This window comes from Salvia splendens, chromosome 6, assembly GCF_004379255.2.
Source record: "Salvia splendens isolate huo1 chromosome 6, SspV2, whole genome shotgun sequence".
Classification (NCBI taxonomy): Eukaryota; Viridiplantae; Streptophyta; class Magnoliopsida; order Lamiales; family Lamiaceae; genus Salvia; species Salvia splendens.
This window is the reverse complement of record NC_056037.1, coordinates 30,917,674-30,941,482: the sequence shown is the minus strand read 5'-3', so window position 1 is coordinate 30,941,482 and position 23,809 is coordinate 30,917,674. Positions and strand designations below refer to the sequence as shown.

Genomic DNA, 23,809 nt, shown 5'->3' with positions numbered 1-23,809 from the left:
GGCAGGGAGGACACGGAAGCAAGGGAGAGGGAAGGGCAAGGGCACTACCTCGTCCTCGCGTGCGGGGAACGGGGGTGGGGTGGGGACCGAGGAGGAGGGAGAGGAAGCCGGCGAGAGAAAGAGGACCATCTGGAGCATATGGGAGTGCGTCGCGGTGGCGAAGGCCTGGATCAGTGTAGTCGAGGATCCCTACGTCGGGGCTAACCAGCATATCGACAGAATGTGGTGGCGCATTAGCCAAAGCTACCTTCAATTCAAACCGCCAGGTGGGAAGCCTCATGATGGAGAGCAATGCCGGAAATAGTGGGGGCGGCTGAGGAGGCAGCTCAGCCGATTTGCCGGCATCTACCAAAACAAACTCTGCACGGCAACCAGCGGCATGTCCGCCGATGATGTGAAGCTTCTGTATCACCAGCAGTTCCCCGATAGTGAATTGGGTTTCGGGGAATTCAAATATTGGGAGATCGATCTAGTGGTGCAGACTTCCGCCAAGTTTAGTTCGGGTGTTAAAGCTAGCTGGCCGAAGCGGATCGATTTGGAGATGCCATCCCTGCCCGTGAGTGACGCCGGGACCGGCCACAGGCACGACCGGACTGGAGGCGGGGACGACGAGGAGATAGACGGGGGCCTCATTTGTCGAAGCTTGAGGTTGTTTTTTTTAACTATGTATTTTTTTAATAATTATGTATGTTTTTATTTTAAATAAAGTGGTTGCATTTTCTCCATATTCGTGTTGAAATTTTAAGAACCTATTCGTGATAGACGGGGACCATCTCGCGGCCCACCGTCGGTTGTACGATGACTACTTTGCGCCTGAGCCACGGTTTGGGGAAAACCTATTCCGGCGACGGTTTAGGATGCATCGGCCGCTGTTTATGCGTATCGTTGGCGCTTTGGAGCGTCGATACGGGTATTTCAGGGTGCGGGAGGATGCAGCGGGTAAACTCTGCCACACGCCGATCCAGAAGTGCACTGTCGCAATCAGGCAGTTGGCGTACGGAGGTGCGGCGGACATGTTCGACGAGTACCTCCACATCGGCGAGTCGACAGCCCGCGATTGCCTGAAGTATTTTTGTCAATGAGTGAGGGAGATATTCGGGGATAGATATCTTCGGAAGCCTACCCCCGAAGATTGTCAGGCTCTGCTGGATATGCACGAGTCTCAGCACGGCTTCCCGGGGATGCTGTGCAGCATAGATTGTATGCACTGGGAATGGAAGAACTGTCCCGCTGCTTGGAAAGGGTTGTACACTACCGGTTTCAAGGCCAAGAATCCTACGATGATCCTTGAAGCGGTAGCTGACTACCGGTTGTGGATTTGGCATGCCTATTTTGGAGTAGCCGGGGCGAACAACGACATCAACGTCCTCCCGTTGTCGCCCCTTTTCAACGAACAGTGCATGGGCGTCGGTCCAGCCGTCGACTTCGTCGCCAACGGCAACCAGCACAACATGGACTATTATTTGGCGGATGGAATATACCTGATGTTGCCCGTCTTTGTGAAGACAATCAGATGCCCAACGGATGAGAAGAAGGTATACTTTGCGCAACGCCAGGAGGCAGCGCGCAAGGATGTGGAACTGGCATTTAGTGTGCTCCAAGCTCGATGGGCGGCAGTGAAGAGTCCGTCACAGCTGTGGTACGTTGACAGCATCGCCGACATCATGTACGCATGTATTATCATGCACAACATGATCGTCGAAGATGAAGGCCCAGCACTAACCGATTGGGCCAATGATGATGCTGACGCTGAGGGTCCAAGCCACAGCGTGGCCACGAGCAATGTACGCATGGGGATACCTCATGACGACATCAAGCGAGTCCGTGCATTTACCGACATGCGCCAAAAACAAGCTCACGTTCGACTCCAGAACGATATTATCGAAGAAGTGTAGCAGCGTAGGGGGTCGTAGTTGATGTAATTTTTAATTATTGAAATGTATTTTTTTAAAAAATTTGGTGAAATGTTTTTTTCTTTTTTTAATGGAATTTTTTCCCTATTTGTGTCGGAATTTTAATTCCGTAACTTGTTTACTTCCGGAAATTGGTTAATTTGTGAATTTGTGATTTTTTTTAATGTGGGAATTCCGTCGGGAATTCCGCCACTGTGCAGTGGGAAGTCCTTATGACGTGGCAGAGCAGTGGGAAGTCCTTATGACATGGCAGTGGGAACTCCGCGGGGAAGGGCGCCGGGACATCCGCACCACTACGAATGCCCTAAGAGACAGTGAGCTCAAGAATTTATCAATGCACCATGGTTTGCTACAAACGCAGCCAATCTGAATCTGCTCAAATTCCATGTTAGGATCAGTATCTTGCAGCCACTGTAAAACAAAATTACACCTGGTCAAAATAAAAACTAAAATGAAAAATTGCAGAAACACGTTATGAAATTCATAACTTAACTCAAAATGAGTTACTACTACTACTTAATGTTTCAACCTTATTGCTAAGAAAGAAAACAAAAAAGATTTAGCTTTTCATTAGCATGATGAGTACATTGATTTTACTGCAGGCCAGCACAACCTCAAAATTATTGTAAAAAATAGTAATATTGAAATAAAATAAACTAGTACTACTGTACAATATAATTTAGGAAATTAAGGAAAAACTCAATCTTACATTGTTTTTACTTTCCTGTGGTTTCAGTTCATATGTGAGCATCACTAAATTTAGGAAGAGCTCACATCAATCGAAATCCACCAACTGATTACTTCACATCAAACTGGATACAGTTAGCAGCTTCATGCCTTTGTTATGGAAAACGAACAAACTCTTTACCACAATTTTGTCTTCCTTCCAAGCATCAATTCCGAAATCTTCTATCATTCTCCCACCACAAGAGCTCGGAGTTGTCGGCAATAAGTTTGCTCTCATACACAATGCGACGATGTAATTTATGCTTAGGGGATGGTCTCAATGACCTTAGTTCAATCAGTGGATTTGTGATCACTGTTCTATTGCAAATCTCTTGTGCTGGTTGGACATGCTTCCACCAGAAATCAGACAACGCTATCTTCATAGTGTCCCAATATTCCAAATTGCGGTGTATCCTTAACAAACTGCTGCCGTTGAGTGTCCAGACATACATGTCCATCCAATCTCGATCAAATATCTCCATCAAGCCTTGAGCTTGGGGGATATAATGCAGTGGTACTCGTTTCCATGGCTCTGCTTTGCTCATTTCACCACCAAAGAATGGGCATTTAATTTCAAGAACCCCATGGCTGGGCAATCCATATATATAACTGTCAGTAGCTCCATCGGGGGAAGCAGCAAGCCAATTATCGACAGGGTTCTCTCCATACACTTGGAATTCAGGATACGATACTGTATTTCCAGTTAACAGCTTATATTTTTCAAGCGCCACCTCTTCATTAATGTTGCTCCAACAAGTTGCTAAATTACCTGAGAATGGCTCGATTGTTCCAAGTTTCTCTAGCCATAATCTAGCCCGTCCACGAGGCCAGAAACCAATTGCCAAAGCAAAAGTACTTGCTGTTAGTTTATTCTTTCTCAAGTGTTGCCAATTCTTGAACCAATGCTGAACTCCACTAGATTGATTAAAATCATGAGTTTTACTAGAAAAACTTTCAAGACTCGAACTGCCACTGTACCTCCTCAAGTTTCCGTGGAAAAAAGAAACTGGAACCTTCTCAAAGTTGCATATATGCTTGTTAAATTCAGAATATCCAACAGAAGAAATAGATTTTCTCAAATTATTCACTGCACAAGATAAATTTGAAGATATTAGTATCCATCACTCCACCGAACACCCTATATTTAATGCATCTCTCAAATCACAAAGATGCATAGAAAATGATTAAAATGAAAGATGCCACTAAACTGACGTAAAAAAACGAACATCCATATCTATGATTAGAGTGTATATCCAAGAAAAACATTTGTCAATGCAGCATAGACCTGGGATGAACAATAAAAACCATGAGGAGAGTGCAAGAAACCTTACTCTAACGTACACCACCATCAGAGCAAGTAGCTCTGCTATCTCGGCGACCACTAACTGAAAAACAAGGCGTAGAATAGTACTTGCTCAGTTCATTAATGAGGCCACATAGAAGAACAAAACAAGGTAGAGTTTGAGTATCTAGTTAGTGCAAATATAAGCTCAATATCATGGCTTATGCAGATTCAAGGTAATAACTCGAATACATAATTCATCAAACAGTTGTCTTGCATAGCTGCTTAAACTAATCTACATCCGTATCCAAATTTGCAAATATGGAAAAATAAATGTTCATAATGTCAAAAAAAAGCTCATTATGCTAACCACATGAAACTCCAAATTCAGAGACATGTAATCTGAGGATAAAATAAGCAAAAATCAAGCAAGCACAAACGAAAAATTAACATGCTCGGCATTTCAATTATGAGAGAGGATAAAATCAGAATTGATTTTAAAAAATTACACATAATAATCAGGCAAAGCGTTGTATATTGAGGCAGTTGCAGAGCATATGGTTCCAGGGTTCAGGAAGGGTTTAACAGAATAATAACTAAGGGGTGAGAAACCGACCAATTCGCATGTCGCGTCATGTATCTAATATAGAGAGCTGCGCAGAGAGTAGGCTTGAGGCGCAGCGGCCGCCTCCGGAAACTGCTGGTCCGTGGCGGCGGAAGACAGCGGCAGCTGCGCTGCTCCTGTTTAAGTCGGCGCGGCCACTCCTTCGAGATGCTTCTAGTGGAGGCGGAAGGTAGAACGTCTATAGGAAGGAGACGTAGCAACGGCGGCATGAAATTCCGGCAAGTGTGGGAGAGAGGGAAATGCGAAGAAATGAGAGGAGATGCGATGTTTGATGGTTTACTATTTGCTTGAGGGGTAGGAAAGAGAAGGGAAGGGAAGAGAAGAGAAAGATTTGGGCTTTGCGTTTGGGCTTAGATACTTGTTTTAAAGAGGTAGTAATCCTATTTATTTATGGGCTTTAGCCTACGTGGCTGAAAAATGAAAATGAATTGGTGTAATAAGAATATTTTTTAAATTCTGTTTATGAAATACGGAGTAAATTTTTACTTAGTACTTGTTTGAAAGTTACTTATTGGAGTAGTTATTATCTCATTTTTAAAATTTTATATCAACACTTAAAACTAAACGCTTAAACTTCTAGAATGTACAAATTAAAGAATGAAAATTATTTATAAATAATGTACTTCATATTCTTGCATACACATTTGTGTATGCTTATACGTTTTTTACCAATAAAGAATTATCACAGAAAATAAATTATTTTAAAAAATCCTTAAAAATTCCCAACACCATTTGGCTTGAAATTTAATGGTTAAGTGTTTGCAGTCATAAAAAATTAGTAGTATTACTTAAATGATCCTATAACCGAGTATCTTGCCAACGGAATAGGATTGGCTTAAAATCCTAGCGGTAGATTAGATTGAAATAATTATATATTTTACGATTTCAAATTTTTTCGTTTTCCTTAATTTTTTATTGTGTTGGGTATGTACAATGTAAAAATCAAGATTATTTTTAACTTTTTTTTTATCTAAATAATGATGATATCGATAATGGCAAGAAGGTAAATTAGTATCCCCGTTTAAGGATGACACAATTTCTTAAGTTTGTCCTATCTAAGATGATACGTTTTTTATTTTAGAAATAATAATTTAACTTTTATTTTCTAACTAATACATCAACCCCTCAATTAAAAGTTTAATAAACATGAAAATCAGTTACTCCATCTATCTCACCATAAGCGAGACACTTATTTTGGACACAGATTTAAAAAATTGATATTTAAACATTTAAATGAAGAGAAAGTAGAGTATAAGAGATAAAAAAGTAGATGATTGAACGGAGAATAAAGTAGGTAGGTGAATAAAGTAATAGAGATAAAAGATACTCCCTCCCGTCCAATAAAAATAGACTAATTGGGGATTACACGAGCTTTAATATTTAATTGATAAAGTAAGAAAGAATGAGAAAAAAGTAGTTGAAATAATATAGTAGATTGTGGACCATAATGATAAAGTAAAAGAGAATTGATAAAAAAAATTCATATATGGATATGGATTATTTGTATGGGACGGAAAAAAAAGAAAATTCAGTCTATTACTATGAGACAGAGAGAGTATTATTTTATACTAAAAGGTGAAATAACTCATTTATGGTGGGATATCCTAAAAAAACGATTTGCTTATAAATTGGGATATCGTAAAAAGAAAAGTGACTTCCTTATAAATTATGATGTAATGGAGGGCGTATGATTTTCTATGCATTATAATATATTTCTTTTAAGTTAAAAATACTTGGTCATAAAATAGTAGTACTACTAATAATATGATGTTTTCTATTTATGATATGATCATAGTTTGACCCTAGGAACTAACACCCTAACAAACTCTAATCATTTTCTTGATTGTTAATTTATAATATACTCCCACCGAAAAACTGATAACAACTCCTTAAAATATGATAGTAGTGTCAAATTTTTAAAATTGTTAATTAACCGAAACCACTCTATTTTTAAAAAAAGAACAATCTCCCACCTGCAATTACTATATATGATATGAAGTTGAAAGTTGAATTTGAGTAGAAATTGGTGCTAACGGACAGAATGTGTTTGATGGAGTCCTATTTAATTATAATAGCAGGTGCAAATCAATTTCCTTTTTATTTATTTTTCCTTGAATATACATATAAGTATTGGATTCTTATACCAACTCGTGACTTGATTCAGAAAATGTTTTATCTTGTATATGGGACTGATTTGAAAATGGCTTATCTCTGCAAAGCATATACTTAGGCTTAAGGATAATATACTTTTTATTATTTCGAAAATATTTATCAATCAGATTAATGATTAAATTGCCATAGTCACAGCGTAATCCATAGTACTAATTGGAAGAAAGAATGGTAATGAAAGTCTTACGACTTGAAAATTCTTATACCAAAAATATCCAGCATCATATTCTTGAGGAAATTTGCGCTTTTATATGTCGAGACAGAACTACAGTTGAATAACCTTGAGAATTTTCTTTTAAAAGTAATTAAATTGCAGTTTATTCTTTTAATAACTAGACATGATATTTGCTCCCATGCGTTTGTTTTACTGTGTCACTTCGTTGTTGAGTTACGTGGGAAATTGAGATTGTTCTACAAGGCTTTAGTTAGTCCACTAGATACACCAAATTTCATTCATTTTTCGATGTGTATTTGAAATTTGAAATAAAGTGTGTAAACGAAAATATTAACTGAAAGAATGGCATTTTGTGTATTGCAAAGTTGAGTAGTTGTATATAGGCAAAGAAACAACAACCACATATTCACCAAAACCACAGACAAAAATCTCTTTCTATACATGAATTTCTTGTAAATAATTAAATGGTCAATTTCAGTTGTAAAAAAAAGTGAATGCTTCACTTTCTCAATACTGACAAATAATGTATGTTAAAGTTGGCAGGGAGAATATTTGTATAGTTGTTACCCTTGTGAGTGCTCTCTTTCTACTTTTAATAGATTTTCATATAACATTTTATTTATTTCAAATGTAGAATATGTAGTTGTGGGAATGTAGTACGCATAAAGATGGGAGAAGTAATCTAGGATGAAAGATTATAATATCAACCAAGGCTCTGTACTACATTAAGCATAGAATGCATACTTGTTGTGACTTTTCTTTAAAATTTCTTATTTGACTTGCCGTTGTTGTGCGACCACTTATCTCTAATAATTGAGACTACATATAATGTCGCGATATGTACTAGTACCATTTTGTTTATGTTATATTGTGTTTGTTCGCTGCTGTTTTTTTCTATAGTAATTTTGGATCTATCGTATTTGTCCGCTTTTCGTTCTGTAGTAATTTTAGATTGAATGTTTACTTTTGACTATATATTGATTTTGTTTTTTTTTTTTGTTGTTACTAATCTAAACTTTTTTATACTACTCACACCATTTTTCATTCAAATGTTTTACCATTATTAGATGTAGTGCAGTATATATGTAGATTTTTATATGACGATGACAATAAACTTACCAACCTTTTTCCTTACTGACATTGGCAAAAGAGAGTGAACATTTTAAATACTACTCCCTCCGTCCTGATTAAATGTCTCATATTTGACTGACACGGGTTTTAAGAAATTGTTTGATTTTATGTAGTAAATGGGTAGAAAAGTTAGTGGAATGCGAGACCTACTTTTATTACAAAATATGAGTGAAATGAGTTAGTGAAATGTAGGATCCATTTACCAAATATAGTAAAAGTGAAATTAGATATTTATTGGCGGACGGACGTAAAAGAAAAAATGGGACATTTAATGGCGAACGAAAGGAGTGCTATGAGTCCAAATATAAAATGCCCATAAATCATTTCTTGAGTATACTCTATATCTATAACATGGGTTGTCAGACAAAATTTATACTATAGCCTTTCACCCTTTTAAATGTGACACCTCAACCCCTCTAACGTATACTCTTATAATAAATAAATTCCTTATCATAAAAACAATCAATACACGTGTCTAGTACATAGAACACACATATTATATAATTCTAAAATTCAACATATAACAAGTACATATTTCAAAACATTCTACACAGTAGTGGAACCCTGTCACTACCGTATATACTATACATTCATCTATATGCAAAATGATGAGGAGGAGAAGGTTGCCAAAATGCGTCAGCCGCCGAACCTGATAACACGTGGAGTTCCTATGACCCATGTCAGTCAAAACTTTATTGCTATCTTATTCCTGAAAAAAATTTAGTGGTTTAAATGAGCCACAACTCAGTGTATATAAATCTTACCTTTAATTCCACAGTTCAATAGTCAGCCATATTCTTAAACCAAAATATATAGCAATCACCAACAAATATTCCATACAAATTCATATACATATGCACATGCCACTTTGTTCAGTTTATTATTCTGTAACAGTCAAGCCTGGTGTCTGCCCGGGATTCCTCTATGACCCGAAGGTCTCTCTGTAATTGGACTCATAGGTCCCTCTATATTTGACCCGAAGGTCCCTCTGTAATTGGACTCATAGGTCCTCTGTATTTGACCCGAAGGCCTCTCTGTATCTGGACTCATAGGTCCCTCTATATTTCAGATCCAGTACAAGGCTGTCACAGATCCTCTTTAATCACATGATTCATGTACTTTCAATACCATATGTAAAACATCAATTACATATTTCTATCATATAATTCATTTACAGCATCATATTCATTGCACCAATCACATATCCATATCATATTCCACCATCTATATCAAATAACACATATTCATATTGGATCACATCATATAATCAAATCATTCATTTTGTTTAACAACTAACAAGAAAGCAAATAAAACATGTAAAATTAAAAGTGTGATTTATACATACCTTATCACAATAGGTAAACTTATTAAGTTCCTGATTCCAACTCTTAATTTATAACCATCGATTCGAATCCTTTCTCTTTACTTTTGTTTTTCCTCTAAACTTTCTCAAACCCCCTTTTTCTTTGTAAGATAAACTATATAGTATATATATATATATGTACATAAACATGTACGTCGGCTACTTAGCCGACTCAAACAAATAATAAATAAAAGTTCACAAATTTTTCATTAAGTGAAGATAAGTTCTAAAAAAGTCATGCAATTCCCTTCCTATTTACGTGTAGTACCTATCTTCCATGCATATATATGTGTTGTGTCCCATGCACAACACCTACGTGTCCCATTACACAACCATTCCCATAATATTACATATACTATTAAACATACACACATTATTATTACACATACTAATTTATAACTATAATTAGTTGTGCATGGCTATACGTAGCCATATACACACATTGATATTGTACACATATATAATATACTACTACTTTAAGTCCCATGCACACACTACTACTTTAATTCAATGATTTAATATGCTAAACAAATTTATATTATACATAATATCTTCATTATTTCGAAATACGGAATAAAATATGCAATAATGCAAAATGATGCATGTTTCGGGTCAGGGATATCACATTATCAATCACATACTACTAGTTAATAGCATAAACAATAAACTTTCACAATTTTTACAAGAATTTCCTCATTTTACTTATCTCCAATTCCGTGCATCTCAATCTGAAGTAAGAGCATCCGCAACGTGTCTCATTGCTGTCTCTATCTCGTCTCGGAGAGACGAGACGGCAGCGAGACGGCGTTGCAGGTATACGTCTCGGTCTCGTCTCAGCGGGTGTCTCGTCCCGGATGGACGGCTGGCGCGACAGCTCGCCACGCGCCAGCGCCATGTAGCGCGCGCTGGCGCTAGGCGTGATGCCCACTCGCCGGCCCGCGAGTGGGCGTCGTCACGCTGATGCAATAAATTATTTTTTTTAAATTTGATTTTAATTAAAATAAATAAATAAATAAATAATTTAAACGGTAATGTTACCGATTTTTTACCGTTTTCAACTGTATTTTTTTTCTTTCTTTTTTTACTCTATAAATACTCCTCTTTCATCCCCATTATACACACAAACACACATCTATTCTTCTCAAATCATCTCTCTTTCCTCTCCAATTTTCATCTCAAAATGTGTGGCGACGAAAACAAGGGCGGCTCCGGCGGATATGACTTGAACACGTTTGGCTACTGGGGGGCATGTACAATGTCTTGGGTGACGCTGGGCACCCAAGGCTCGTCGACGCCGGCGGCGTACCAACCACCATATTTTGATGTGGATGCATACTCTCGTCCCTCAGCCTCGAGGTATGGGCAATCGCAGGGATTATCCCAAATTAGGGAAGATTTTCAGGATGAACCCAATCCGGAAAGAGGACGAGGCAGTGGAAGCTCCAGGGGTCGTGCATTCAACGCCGTGGAGGAAGAGGAGGAGGAGGCCGAGGAGGAGGAGGATATAGGCCGTCATCCATACAGCCGCAAGGACACGATGACTCCGTTCAATGCTTGGGTCAGCGTCTCGTACGATCTCATCGTCGGGAATCAACAAACCCGCAAGTGTTTTTGGGAAAAGGTCACCGACGACGGCGTACCAACCACCATATTTTGATGTGGATGCATACTCTCGTCCCTCGGCCTCGAGGTATGGGCAATCGCAGGGATTATCCCAAATTAGGGAGGATTTTCCGGATGAACCCAATCCGGAAAGATGACGAGGCAGTGGAAGCTCCAGGGGTCGCGCATTCAACGTCGTGGAGGAAGAGGAGGAGGAGGCCGAGGAGGAGGAGGATATAGGCCGTCATCCATACAACCGCAATGACACGATGACTCTGTTCAACGCTTGGGTCAGCGTCTCCGATCTCATCGTCGGGAATCAACAAACCCGCAAGTGTTTTTGGGAAAAAGGTCACCAACGCCTACAACGAGAACAAGCCGTCTCGGTCCCGCCGCCGCACCATGAAGATGCTCTGCAATCATTTTGACCGAGTCGACAGAGATGTCAAAAAATTTTGCGACATCTACAAGAATGAAGCAGCTCAATACCAAAGCGGAGCCAGTGGAGCCGACATTATGAGAGCGGCTATGCGAGTCTTTTTTGACGACAACGTCAAAGAATTCAAACATGTCGATGTTTGGGAGGCTGTCAAAGACGTTGAAAGGTGGGCCAGCGGTGTCCAGTCCAGCACGGACTCGAGCTCGAAATGCACGAAGCACACGGCTGGTGGCCAATACTCGTCTAGTGAGGGCAGGTCAGGCAACGCCTCACAAGAGGTTGAGGGTACGACCACCGATGTAGGGGCTCCTCTCGTGAGCATCATCGGCTGCAAGGGACCAAGACGGCGAAGGCGGCTAGAGGGAGGAGGGGCCGAGGCGAATCAAGCCAGGCGGGCTCGGTCTCGGGCTCGGGCTCGAACACCCTATTGTCCATGTACTTGACCGCCACGATGGCTTACACTTCCCGGATGACGCCTCCCCAATATCAAGTCCATCTTGCCAGAATTGATTATATGGCAAGACAAATTGGTATTCCTCCTCCAGGTAGCTTGAGTGCACCGCCACCGTCTTCTGGGGATGATTCGCCGGCAGAGTAGTTCTACTCAATTTCTATAAAATTGTATTTTAAATTATGTTTTTATTTTTTTTAGGATTTTAATTATGTATTTTTTTTTATTTTTTTGAATTTTAAGTTGTTATTTTATTTTATTTAATGAAGTGTGGTTTTATTAATTGAATTTGTTGGAAATAAAAATAAAAAATGAAATTGAATGAATAGTTAAGGGATGAGATGGTTAAAAGATGGTTAAGAGATGGAGGGTTGCAGATGTTGTCTCTTAGTTAAGAGATGGGCTGAAAAGTACAGTGGGGCCCTTGAATAGTGAAGAGATGAGATGAAAAGTATAGTGGAGCCCATGAATAGTGAATAGATGAGATGGTTAAGAGATGGATAGGAGACGACGTTGCGGATGGCCTCAGCCTCTAGGTGCTCAACCACACATAGCAACTGTACTTTCTAGTTCCTAAGGCGACCAGCAACGCGTCACGCGGGTGGCCCGTATCCCGTCACTCAGGGACAGCGACGTGACACGTTGCCGCGCCCGATCTCATCCCCAGCCCGTCACCCATCCCGTTCCGCCGTGACGAAACGTGAGACGGCTCGCCACGCGCTGAGGCGACGTGGCACGCTCCCAGGCCATGCTTGACGCCCACTCGCCGTCCCGCGAGTGGGCATCGTCACGCTGACGCAATAATCCTTTTTTTTAAAAAAAATCGAATTAAAAATAAAAATAAAAAATGTGAAACGGTAATATTACCGTTAATAACCGTTTTTCTTTTTTTTTTATTTTTTTATATTTTTTTATATGTTTTACTCTATAAATACTCCTAATTCATCCCCATTTCACACACAACTACACATCTATTCTTACCAAATCATCTCCATTTCCTCTCCAATTTTCATCTAACATCTCATCACAAAATGTCTAGCGGTGGCGGCTCCAGCGGGTGGGATCTCAACGCGTTCGGCGACTTGGGGAGCATGTACAACACATTGGGTGGTTCCGGTTCATCGACGCTGGGCACCCAGGGTTCGTCGACGCCGAGGGGATACCAACCACCCAATTTTGATGTTGATGCATACGCCCGTCCCTCCGCCCCGCGGTATTCGCAGGGATTATCCCACATTCGGGAGGATTATCCGATTCAACCCACTCCGGAAGAAGGCCGATGCGGGGGAGGAGGCCGAGGCGGAGGAGGAGGAGGATCTAGGCCGGCATCCGTACGACCCCAAAGAAACATTGCCGGTATACGTCTCGTACGATCCCATCGTCGGGAATCAAGAACCCCAGAAGTGCTTCTGGGAAAAGGTCACCGATGCCTACCACGAGATTAAGCCGAAAAGACCCGCCGCCGCACATATGAGATGCTCCGCGCTCACTTTGACCAAGTCGACAAAGAGGTCAAACGATTCTGCGCCATCCACAAGAATGAAGCGGCTCATTACCAAAGCGGAGCCATGAGAGCCGACATTTTGAGGTCGGCTTTGCGGGTCTACTTCGACGACACCGGCAAACAATTCAAATATGTCGATGTTTGGGAGGTCGTCAAGGACGATGAAAGGTGAGCCGGCGGTGTGCGGTCCAGCACGGGCTCGACGTCGAAGCGCACGAAGCACACAGCGAGTGGCCAATACTCGTTTGGTGAGGGCGGTTCGGGCAGCGGGCCACAAGAGTTTACCTCGCAAGAGGTTGAGACCCCGACAGACGATGCCGGGGGATCCTCCCGTGGGCGCCGTCGGCCGCAAGAGAGAAATGCGGCGAAGGCGGCTAGAGGGAGGAGGGGCAGAGCCGAATCAAGCCAGGCGGGCTCGGGCTCCGGGGGACCCCCCAACTCCCTTATGGCCATGTACATGATCGCCACAATGGCGGACACTTCCCGCTTTACGCCCGCCCAATACCAAGCCTGGCTTAACGGAGTTGCGTTTATGGTGGCACAACTTGGCATTCCGCCTCCTCACGGCTTCAGTACACCTCCACCGCCTCCGGGGGATGATTCGCCGGTGGAGTATTTTTTTTTATTTTCTGTAAAATTGTATTTTAAATTATGTCATTTTTATTTTTTTAGGATTTTAATTATGTCTTTTTTTATTTTTTTGAATTTTAAGTTGTATTTTTTATGTTGTAATTTTATTTTCTTTTTAATGAAGTGTGTTTTTTTAATTGAATTTGGTTGGAAATAAAAATAAAAAATGAAATTGAATGAATAGTAATTTAGGGACGGTTAAGGGACGGAGGGTTGCAGGTTCCGTCCCTTAGTTAAGGGATGGAGTAAAAAAGTACAGCGGGGCCCGCAAATAATAATTTAAGAGACGGTTAAAGAACGGTGTAGTGACAACGTTGTGGATGGCCTGAGACAACGACACTAGCTCGAAACAACAAAACTAGCTCGAAACAACAAAACATACATACAAAAGTCACATTGTGTCATAGCAATACAACTATTTAAAATCACATCTTATCCTATAATAATCATTTTGTCCATATATGTGAAGCTAATCAATGTAGATATGAGATACACTACTATTATGATGAAACAATTTTACAAGAAGAATTCATGACTAGTAGTCTAGTTCTTGTACTAGCTAATTAAGAGTTGTTAGTTGAGTTTTCCAGAACACTATAAAAAAAGATTTTTACCGAACACGAAAAATCCTCAGAAATTTGTGATCAACACATACCAAACAGTTTATGAGCATATATGCACAAGAGTAGTCGTAAATTTAACTTAAATATAATTAGAAAAGTTCTCATGCATTAAACTGATTTGCTCAAATTCAAAGGTTACATCTAAGAAAAAAAAGCATAATACATTTTAACTCTCTCTGAAAATTTCTTTTATTCATTCCACTCACTTTCAAAATATCCCATACTTAACCCCATCTGCTCAACTTTCCTTCACTCTCCCATATTTTTGTTGTTCACCAAAACAACCATCTCCAAAGTTGCTCACCCTCTCTCTCTCTCTCTCTCATTCTCCTGCTCATGAAATAGCAATGCATCTCTGTGTAGCTCCCCCAAGTCCATGAAACAATGTCCACCTCCACCCATCTCCCTCTCTACTCTCTCTTTCTGCTCCTCTCTCTCCACGCTGCATCATCTCTCAACTTCGATGGAACCCTTCTCCTCTCCTTCAAATACTCCATCCTCTCCGACTCTTCATCCGTCCTCGCCAACTGGGACTACAACGACGCCACGCCCTGCCTCTGGACCGGCGTAGCCTGCGCCCCAGTCACCAACACCCTCGGCTTCCCCGACCCCTTCCGAGTCACCGCCCTCACTCTCCCCAACACCGGACTCGTCGGCACCATACCGGACGACTTAGGCTTCCTCCCTCACCTCACAACCCTCGACCTCTCCCACAACTCCTTCACCGGCACTCTCCCTAACTCGCTCTTCAACGCCACCGACATCCGACTCCTCGACCTCTCCGGAAATGAAATCTCCGGTTCCATACCCGACCTCGCCGCCAGCACTGCTCTCAGCGTTCTCAACTTGTCTCACAACGCGCTCACCGGAAATGTGCCGCGCAGCGTCGCTTCTTCCCCGAATCTCACCGTTGTTTCCCTCCGAAGCAATCGTCTCTCCGGCGGTGTCCCGATTGGCATCCGATCGCTTCAGGTCTTCGACATCTCGTCGAATTCGCTCAACGGATCGCTGCCGCCGGCTGGCTTCGGCGGCGAGAATCTTCGATATCTTAACCTCTCATCTAACCAGCTCGCCGGAGCAGTTCCACCAGGCTTCGCGTCGAGGATTCCGGCCAATGCGACGATCGATTTCTCGTTCAACCGTCTCTCCGGTGAGATTCCGGCGGAGGTGTCGCTGTCGAATCAGAAGACGGAGGCGTACGCCGGGAACGCCGACCTCTGTGGCAAACCGGTGAATAAACTGTGCACGGTTCCTTCCACGCTTTCATCGCCGCAGAATGTGACTGCTGCCAACTCCTCCTCCGCTTCTGCGGCGGCGATCGCCGCCATACCGAAAACGATAGCGCAGCCGGATTCCGCCGTGGGCGAGAATCCGGTCGCGGCGCAGCAGCACGGCCTGGAGCCCGGGGCTGTGGCGGGAATCGCAGTTGTACCTTTAGCTGCGGTGGGAGTACTCGCAGCCCTAATTTTATACATCCACCAGAAGAGGAAGAAGAATGCCGCCGATAAAAGCGGCGCGATTCCGGTAGCCACCGCATACGAATTCAAAAAAGAATCTGATTTCAAAGAGACAAGGACGGCTCCAGTTTGGTCCTGCTTAACAATAAAAAACGCGGAGGAATCATCGGAAGCCACAGGTAGCGACAGCGACAGCGACGGCGACGAAAGGAACAACTACGTCGCCGATCATCATCATCCTACGGTTGAAAAGCAGCAAGTGAAGAGCGAGAGGGTGCTGGTGATGGTGGACGGAGAGACGCAGATGGAAGCGGAGACGCTGTTCAAGGCTTCAGCCTATGTTCTAGGATCGAGCGGCTCCACCATTGTATACAAAGCCGTGCTACAAGACGGGGCGGCGTTTGCGGTGAGGAGGATAGGAGAGAGCGGCGGCGCGGGGAGGTTGAAGGAATTCGAGCATCAATTCAAGGCGGTGGCGAAGCTTCGGCATCAGAATCTGGTGAGGCTGAGAGGGTTCTATTGGGGAGAAGACGAGAAGCTTGTCATCTCTGATTATGTCTCTAATGGCAGCTTGTCCAACGTTGGTTGCAGTAAGTTAATTTCTCAACATCTCAGCCTTTTTTTTTCTTTTTTACAAATTTATTTATTTTTTAATTTGGAGATTGAGGTTGAATTATGAGAACATTCTGATTGTCATTGGTATATCATTTTCAAGCTAAGCTTCATAGAAATTGAGTCGGAGATAACTTGGGACCATAGTATTTTGTAGTTAGGATAAATATAGCAATGTTCCTTGCATAAGACAGCTTCAGAATTGAGACCATGCTTGTCGTAATTATAACAATGGACCTCCATGTGAGCATATAAGGTTCAATTGTTCTTCTCAGATAAAAACACATAATAAGCCAAAAGCATGTGCTACCACACCTCCTACTTCTCTAGGGAGAGACAGTTATCTCATGAATTTTGTTTAGGTCACAAATGCTAAATTCAGTACTGAAAATTAAGATTCCTTAGCACCATAGCTCAAAAGTGCTCAAACCTAGCTACTCCTCTCTTTTTATTGGAAACTTTTTCTTTAATGTTGTTGACTTCATGAAATTTGACGGCATTGTTTTTATTTTATAGTAATTTATATCAATCTTATAATCAAATTGTTGATATCATTATAGGAAAAATTGGATCATCACCATACCATTTGCCTTTCATGACCCGAGTCAACATAGCCAAAGGTGTAGCAAGGGGGCTAGCTTACATCCACGACAATAAAAATGTGCATGGCAACATAAAACCTAGCAACATTCTCCTGACAGCTGACATGGAGCCCGTGATAAGTGATTTCGGGATCCATGGGCTCATATATGGCAAGCATGCCCGCAAGTCCGACGGCCCAGCCCGGCACTTTGGGAGCAGGAGATCGACCCCGTTCCATGAGGATCTACACGAAAACGGTAGCCCTTGTATTGGGCCAGCCGTGTTTGTGGGGTGCACATCCCCTTATCATGCGCCTGAGTCCCTCAACAACCTCAAGCCCAACTCCAAGTGGGATGTCTACTCTTTCGGGATCTTGTTGCTCGAGTTGTTGACCGGAAAGGTTTTCTCGGACCGGGACTTGAGCCAGTGGACCGTTGGCTCGGTGGCTGAGGATCCGGCTCGGGTCCTAATGATGGCTGACATGGCGATAAGGGGTGACGTGGCGACCCACAAGGAGGCCATGCTGGGTTGGTTCAAGCTAGGTTTTAGTTGTGCTTCATTGGTCCCTCAAAAAAGACCTTGCATGAGAGATGCCCTTCATGTGTTGGAGAAATATCCATGTTGTTTTCAGTAATGATGGTTTTGGGAGGGAAAAGGCTATGATTGTTGGAAAAAGAGAGATAAAGGGCTTCCTCTACTTTGGTCTTTTTTGACTTAGAATGTGAAAATGGTGAATCTTGTTCATAATTAAAGTGATTAATCATAATGTTATTAGTATCGAGATTGTTATTATTGAGTGTTTTTTTTATAAAGGTTTGCTTTGTTGTTAAGCAATTAACCGCAATTATTAAAGTTATTGCATGTGTGTAGGATTTGATTGTATTTATGTCGCAAAGAAAACATGAAATTTTAGTAGGAAGGTGTGCATGAGGCTGTCACCTTTTTCGTGACTGGCCTTTATGACAGGAAAGTTTAATCAACTTAATTGATTTAAGTTGATTAATTCTAAAAGTTGATAAAAGAAAAGAGAGATCAATTTACAAGTCAAACTTGTTTTGATTTGTCCATATTACAAGCAGTGACAAAGCCAGAAATTTTTTATTGGGGGTTCAAATACTTTTATTGATGACTAAATATCATAAGAAAAAATATATTTTTTTTCATTTATTTAATGATTAAATCTTCCGATATTTACTTGTTAATTTTCTATGAATCTTTAATAAGAGAACTTTGATTCATTTTCTATGAATCTTTAATAAGAGAAGTTTGAGATGAAATTGAATGATGATTATAAAGAAATGAATCAAGATTATGGAGTATATTCTTAGACTAAAATTTATTAATATTATATGGAGTAAAATATTTTCATATTTAAAGAGTATATTGAAGTCTAAAAATATTTAATTTATCAACTATGCAATTACTGTTTAAAATAATCAAATGTTGCAAAGTGACACAAATAATAAACATTAAAATTAAATAAATTAGTAGATGTGGATGTTTAAAAAGTAAGAATCTTATGAATGATAAAAATTATAAGTAAAAAGATTTTTCAAAGCGGTCAACATGAAAATTTATAAAATGAACATAATATATAAATGGAAAAATTTGAAATAAACAGAATATAAAGTGAAAAAGTCAATAGAATTAGCTTAAGTGGTGTCTATAAAAAAAACTAAGTGAAGAAAGTATATCTAGTGTTTTGCAAAAAGAAAAAAGTCAATAGAATTAGCTTAAGTGGTGTCTATAAAAAAAACTAAGTGAAGAAAGTATATCTAGTGTTTTGCAAAAAGAAAACATCAACTGTGGTTTATGGGAGTCAAACTCAACTCCTCACGGATGAAAGGGGAGTATATTAACCAACTGCGCAGGAACACTTTTTAGTGTATTGTTAAAGCATAATATCTAATAATGGTTACGATAGCTGGGGGCCCAGTGGCCCCCAGGCCCCAGTGTGGCTTCGTCACTGATTACAAGAGTTGTTTATTATTTGAAATAACATCTTGTTGCTCAAGTGATATCATCTCAATAACAATATTCTTTTGATTTTTTTTCTCATTTAGAATTAACTTCAGTGTCAATTTTTAATTCTAGTAGGTCAGATGAATAAATTAATAATACGCTTTCTTTATTAGATGATCTTTTATGATATTGAAGAATGTAGTAATCAAGTGGAGTAAGAGATCCTCAATTCGATTTCTACTTGATTGTACGGTAGTATTATTTTATATGGATATATCATATGTGGTCTAATTTTTATTGTTCAATATTACTATTTGAAACACGTATCTAGAAAAAAAATTCTAAAAATGAAAATCAAATAGTGAAGTGTAACGAATGGATTTAGTTTGTAGAAGGATATGATAGATAGAGGCCCATATTCAAATGGGCTGAATATATTTTTTCTTAATAGTATTCTAAATTCCAGTTCCTTTAAAACATATATAGTGTACTTGCTAGTAGTACTCATTGTTTTATGTTTGGTGTTTCGATTTTTTTTGTTGAGTAGTTCCATCTGGTTTAATTCATAATTTATTGACTTAAATCCATTATATTCATTATTTCATCAAATCCACAAAAAATGAAACACAAAATCAATGTATAATTTTCACACAAGTAATAAAAATTAAATTTAACATCAAATATGTTTTTTTATTTAACAAAAGAAAATAATTACTTACGATTCGCTATAATGTGTGCATTCATGGATTGACTGAGGATTAATATTATGCATCGGCAATATTATAGTAAAAAAAATTATTAGCACAAGCAGGTAAACAAAAAAGGAAATGGACCCATGCCTACCAACCCACCCACATTAATCAATAAGTATCCTTTACTAATCAAGAGAGTAGAAGGATTATTAATAATAAATCCTCTGGCAAATTTAGGGCGTGGGGGGAGTCGGCGATCCCAAAAATGACAGGATCGCCTAGTGTTTTTTGGACCACTCACCTTCTTAAAAAGTCTCATAAAGGAGGAGAAGGGTTATCTTGAAAAATATCAAAATTATGATATAATTAGTCATTTCTAAATGTTGCAGAATGGACCAGAATATAATCAAATTTCATGGTTTTTTTTGGTTATTTACCCATAAGAAATTGAACACAATATATAATAGAAATATCTAGAAACAAATGCTAGAATATATAGGGAAAAAAGTAAGAATTCTACAAGAGAGAAGAAAAAACAGAATAGAAAATTTAGAACAAATATGTAGTCTAGAAATATGCATGCTTATTGTAAACATTTTATAGAAGTTAAGTTTTGCATTTTTTAAAAAAATTTTAAATTCATGTAATGATAAAGTGATATTAAATTAATTTTTGAAAAATTATTTGAGTCGTACATCGGTCGGAGGTAGAGACTAGTATAACTAAATATGTTATGCAATTCTAACAACCTCTCACATGACGACGAATTTCTCATAAAAACATATTCAAACCAAATATACATTCTCAAAGTCATATATATTATTTGCATCCCATATGCAGGATACCAATGCAGTGTTCCTTATCCCGGTACTGGGATTCTTCCTTATGGTCTCGAGCAAGTAGGGGACTACAACAAGCTCCAATTAAAATAGTAATGGGTATCAAATTAATTGACCGTTTTTATAAAGTAAATTATTATAAATAGAAAGTATATATAAGAATTTTCATGTTATTGATTTAACGTTTCGATGATTTATTCTTTAAATCATTAAAATTATAATCAATGTGATAAAATATTACGAAGCGCCTAGATTTTTACAAAGTGTTAGAATTAAAGTATGAATCAAATTTTATAGAAAATAAAGACAATGCTTATTTTGAAATTAATGAAATACTATAGTAATGGATAAATTGAAAATTTTGCTATAAAATAAAGAACTAATCTCATAAATATTATTCTTTCATTCCAAGATAGTTGAGTTCGTATTCCTTTTTATATTGTCCCAAAGTTATTAAGTTATTTTCTTGTTTTTGACAAAAACTTTACCCACTCTTCATCTCTCTTAGTTTACTCTCTCCACTTTAACTTTTAACACATTAACGAAGAAGTATTGGTGAAGGCCATTGATGCCGGCATTGTAGCACAAATATATTTTTTGTTATGAAGTAGCTATAAGCTATTGATTGATTTTTAAATGGATCATTTTGTTAAGAAGCATTTGTTGGTTTCCTCGTCTCTCTTTCCAGGCAGCACTGGACGTCTTTACAGTCGAGCCACCGTCCAAGGATAACAAGTTGGTACAACATGTAAACGTGATTGCTACACTACATCTTGGCGCCAACACGATGGAAGCTCAGGTTTGTTGAAGACTTCTCAGCTTAGTTTTATATCAACTGCTTTCTCAGTTCCTCTGTATTTCTGCTTGCTTGTGTTTATAATTTAACGTGTTTTACTCCAGGAATGAGTTGCCATTGAAATAGCTGAAGCTGTGGTGGGGGCGTTAAGTGGGAACTCACTGCAACGGCTGTCAATGCACCTATGGTTCCTGCTCAGGTACTCAAAAAGTTGTCAGTCATAGGTTTCCTGTGTCCTCGATTGTGAATACAAACTTTAGCTGAATGAGGCATTGTGTGATGAATTTCTAGGAAGCATGCGCTGTGGATTTAAATTTTAATGGGAGCATGTAATAAACATGATACTCGTTCACATAATATAGTTCTTTGTGAGTATTAGAGTGCAGAAATGATCCGTTTGGGCCAAGTGATGCAATGGTGAAACTGCTAATGCTTTACCCTAACCCTTCAATGTCATATTATATAATATCTTCTGATGAACTCTTTAGTAATCCGTGCTCCTTATGTGAAGGAAAATATAAGTTGTTGAAGGTTTTATCATCCGATTTCCTTGAGTGCAGGTTCTCACCGAGCTGAAGCGCTATGTTGCCCTTCCTGAAAAGCTTGGCAGGCTTGCTGTTCAGTTGGTTGGTTGCCGGTGGGGATGGTGTGAAAACTGTGAAAGTTACATATGCATCTCAGCCGTTGAGGAATTCGTCTACCTTAAGCTCTAAGCCATGTATCTCTCCAGTTGGGAGTGGTGGTTATCTCATAAAATTTTGTTAGTTGGAGACGTATGCTCCTAATGATTTATGTAAGAAAATTTTGTTTGCAAGTTTGCTATTTTTCTTACTTGATTTTGTATTGCAAGGTTGTTTTCTAGTAATTACTAGAGCACATATAATCTGGTGGACGTTGTGAATTCTCTATTTTATCACCATAACACACATTCTAAAAATATATACCATGTCTAAACCACACAAAAAAAAATGAAGGCATGAGAAGCCATTCATTTTCCATAAAGTAGAGACCATCCCATTCCTTCCTCCCTCGTTAGATGCAAGTTATGGCCACCACGGGAAAAACTAACGCGGTGGCGGCCTGGGCCGCAACTGCATTGGTGGGGGCGATTCTCTGCATATTGATCCCGGGGAGTGGGGCGGTAGGGATGTTCCCGGAGGTGGAAATAACGCTGGCGAACGACGGGCAGAGCTCGGTGTGGTTCATGTGCCAGTTGACGCACAAGGGAGACTCGTTGTACGAGCTGCCAGCGAACAGCACGTACCGGTTCAGCTTCACGCACATGGCTTTCCCTATGCGGTGGTGCTACCTGTACATCCACCCGGGTAGCCATGGGTTCTTCTGGGCGTACACGGTGCGGTCGAGGTGCACCAAGTGCTTCTGGAGCATCGACAGGCACCCGTCCCTCTACCGCAACGACATCGGCCGTTGGGAGAGGCAGAAGCTCTTCATGCCGCCTTCTTTCAATATCTCTAATTTCTTGGTTGCTGCTACTTAATCTGCCAGATAGTCCGTTAAGATTCATTAGTTTTGTATATTTTCATCATTCATTATGTATGAGACTATTTTTGTTTATTTGTTTGTGCTTATTGTTTATTCAGTATTTCATGTTTATGAATGTCTTGTTTATTTTGGGGAAAATTACTGAATTTCTTGTGTGTTTTTTTGGGAATATTGCCTAATTTCTTGTTTGCTTTGGGGAAAATTACTGAAAAAACCGTGTAAATTAAAATTTTTTAGTCAATGTTGCTAATTTAAAAATTGGCTGAAAAACTCAGGTTTAACTTTGTTTTCAATTGGCCCACGTGCCCTAATTTGGCCGAATATTTAGTTATGTGATAATTACAAATAACTTTAAATATCATAATTATTCCGACCGATTCTTTAGAGTTGTGCGACAAAAAAAATTGGACCAAAATTTATAACTATCGGACAATTTGTTCAATGTTTTTAATGGATGATTAGGAAATACGGGATATTTCAGGTATTTAAATTATGAATTTTGGTCAAACTTTGGTACGCCTGACGAAATATCTGTCTTTTAAATATATTCAAAGCTGACATGTTTAATTAAAATAAGTATTTTTTCTTTTATATTCCGTTATTTCTCATTTCTCTTCTTATTTTATTGAAATATTGTCATTTTTAACATCACAAAAAGATGTCGATTTCATTCATGGAAGGACAATTAAGAAAAATTGAAATTTCGTGATTTAATATTTCAATTTTAAAGTTC

The 23,809-nt window shown here is 39.6% G+C and overlaps 2 protein-coding genes across 6 annotated transcripts; one reads left to right on the top strand and one right to left on the bottom strand.

The window, feature by feature from the left end:
• Positions 1 to 2,054: 2,054 nt before the first annotated feature.
• LOC121807057 lies at positions 2,055 to 4,876 on the bottom strand. 5 transcript variants are annotated; one of them, XR_006051739.1, is made up of 3 exons: positions 4,538 to 4,869; positions 2,623 to 3,726; positions 2,055 to 2,343 (listed from the first exon to the last, which is right to left on the bottom strand). XR_006051739.1 is itself a non-coding variant. In XM_042207245.1 (3 exons), coding segments are annotated over exons 2-3 (921 nt in total). In that variant the 5' UTR covers positions 3,972 to 4,024; positions 4,538 to 4,869; the 3' UTR covers positions 2,460 to 2,806. The 5 variants fall into 5 exon arrangements, 2 of the variants coding, with proteins under 2 accessions (XP_042063179.1, XP_042063178.1); XR_006051738.1 differs by having other exon boundaries at positions 2,056 to 2,324; XM_042207245.1 differs by lacking the exon at positions 2,055 to 2,343 and adding an exon at positions 3,971 to 4,024 and having other exon boundaries at positions 2,460 to 3,726.
• A 9,972-nt stretch (positions 4,877 to 14,848) lies between these two features.
• On the top strand, positions 14,849 to 18,076 carry LOC121807240 (receptor protein kinase-like protein At4g34220). The gene is made up of 2 exons (XM_042207458.1): positions 14,849 to 16,680; positions 17,263 to 18,076. The coding sequence occupies exons 1-2, from the start codon at positions 15,018 to 15,020 to the stop codon at positions 17,916 to 17,918; spliced, it is 2,319 nt and encodes a 772-aa protein (XP_042063392.1). The 5' UTR covers positions 14,849 to 15,017; the 3' UTR covers positions 17,919 to 18,076.
• The last annotated feature ends 5,733 nt before the right edge of the window (positions 18,077 to 23,809 follow it).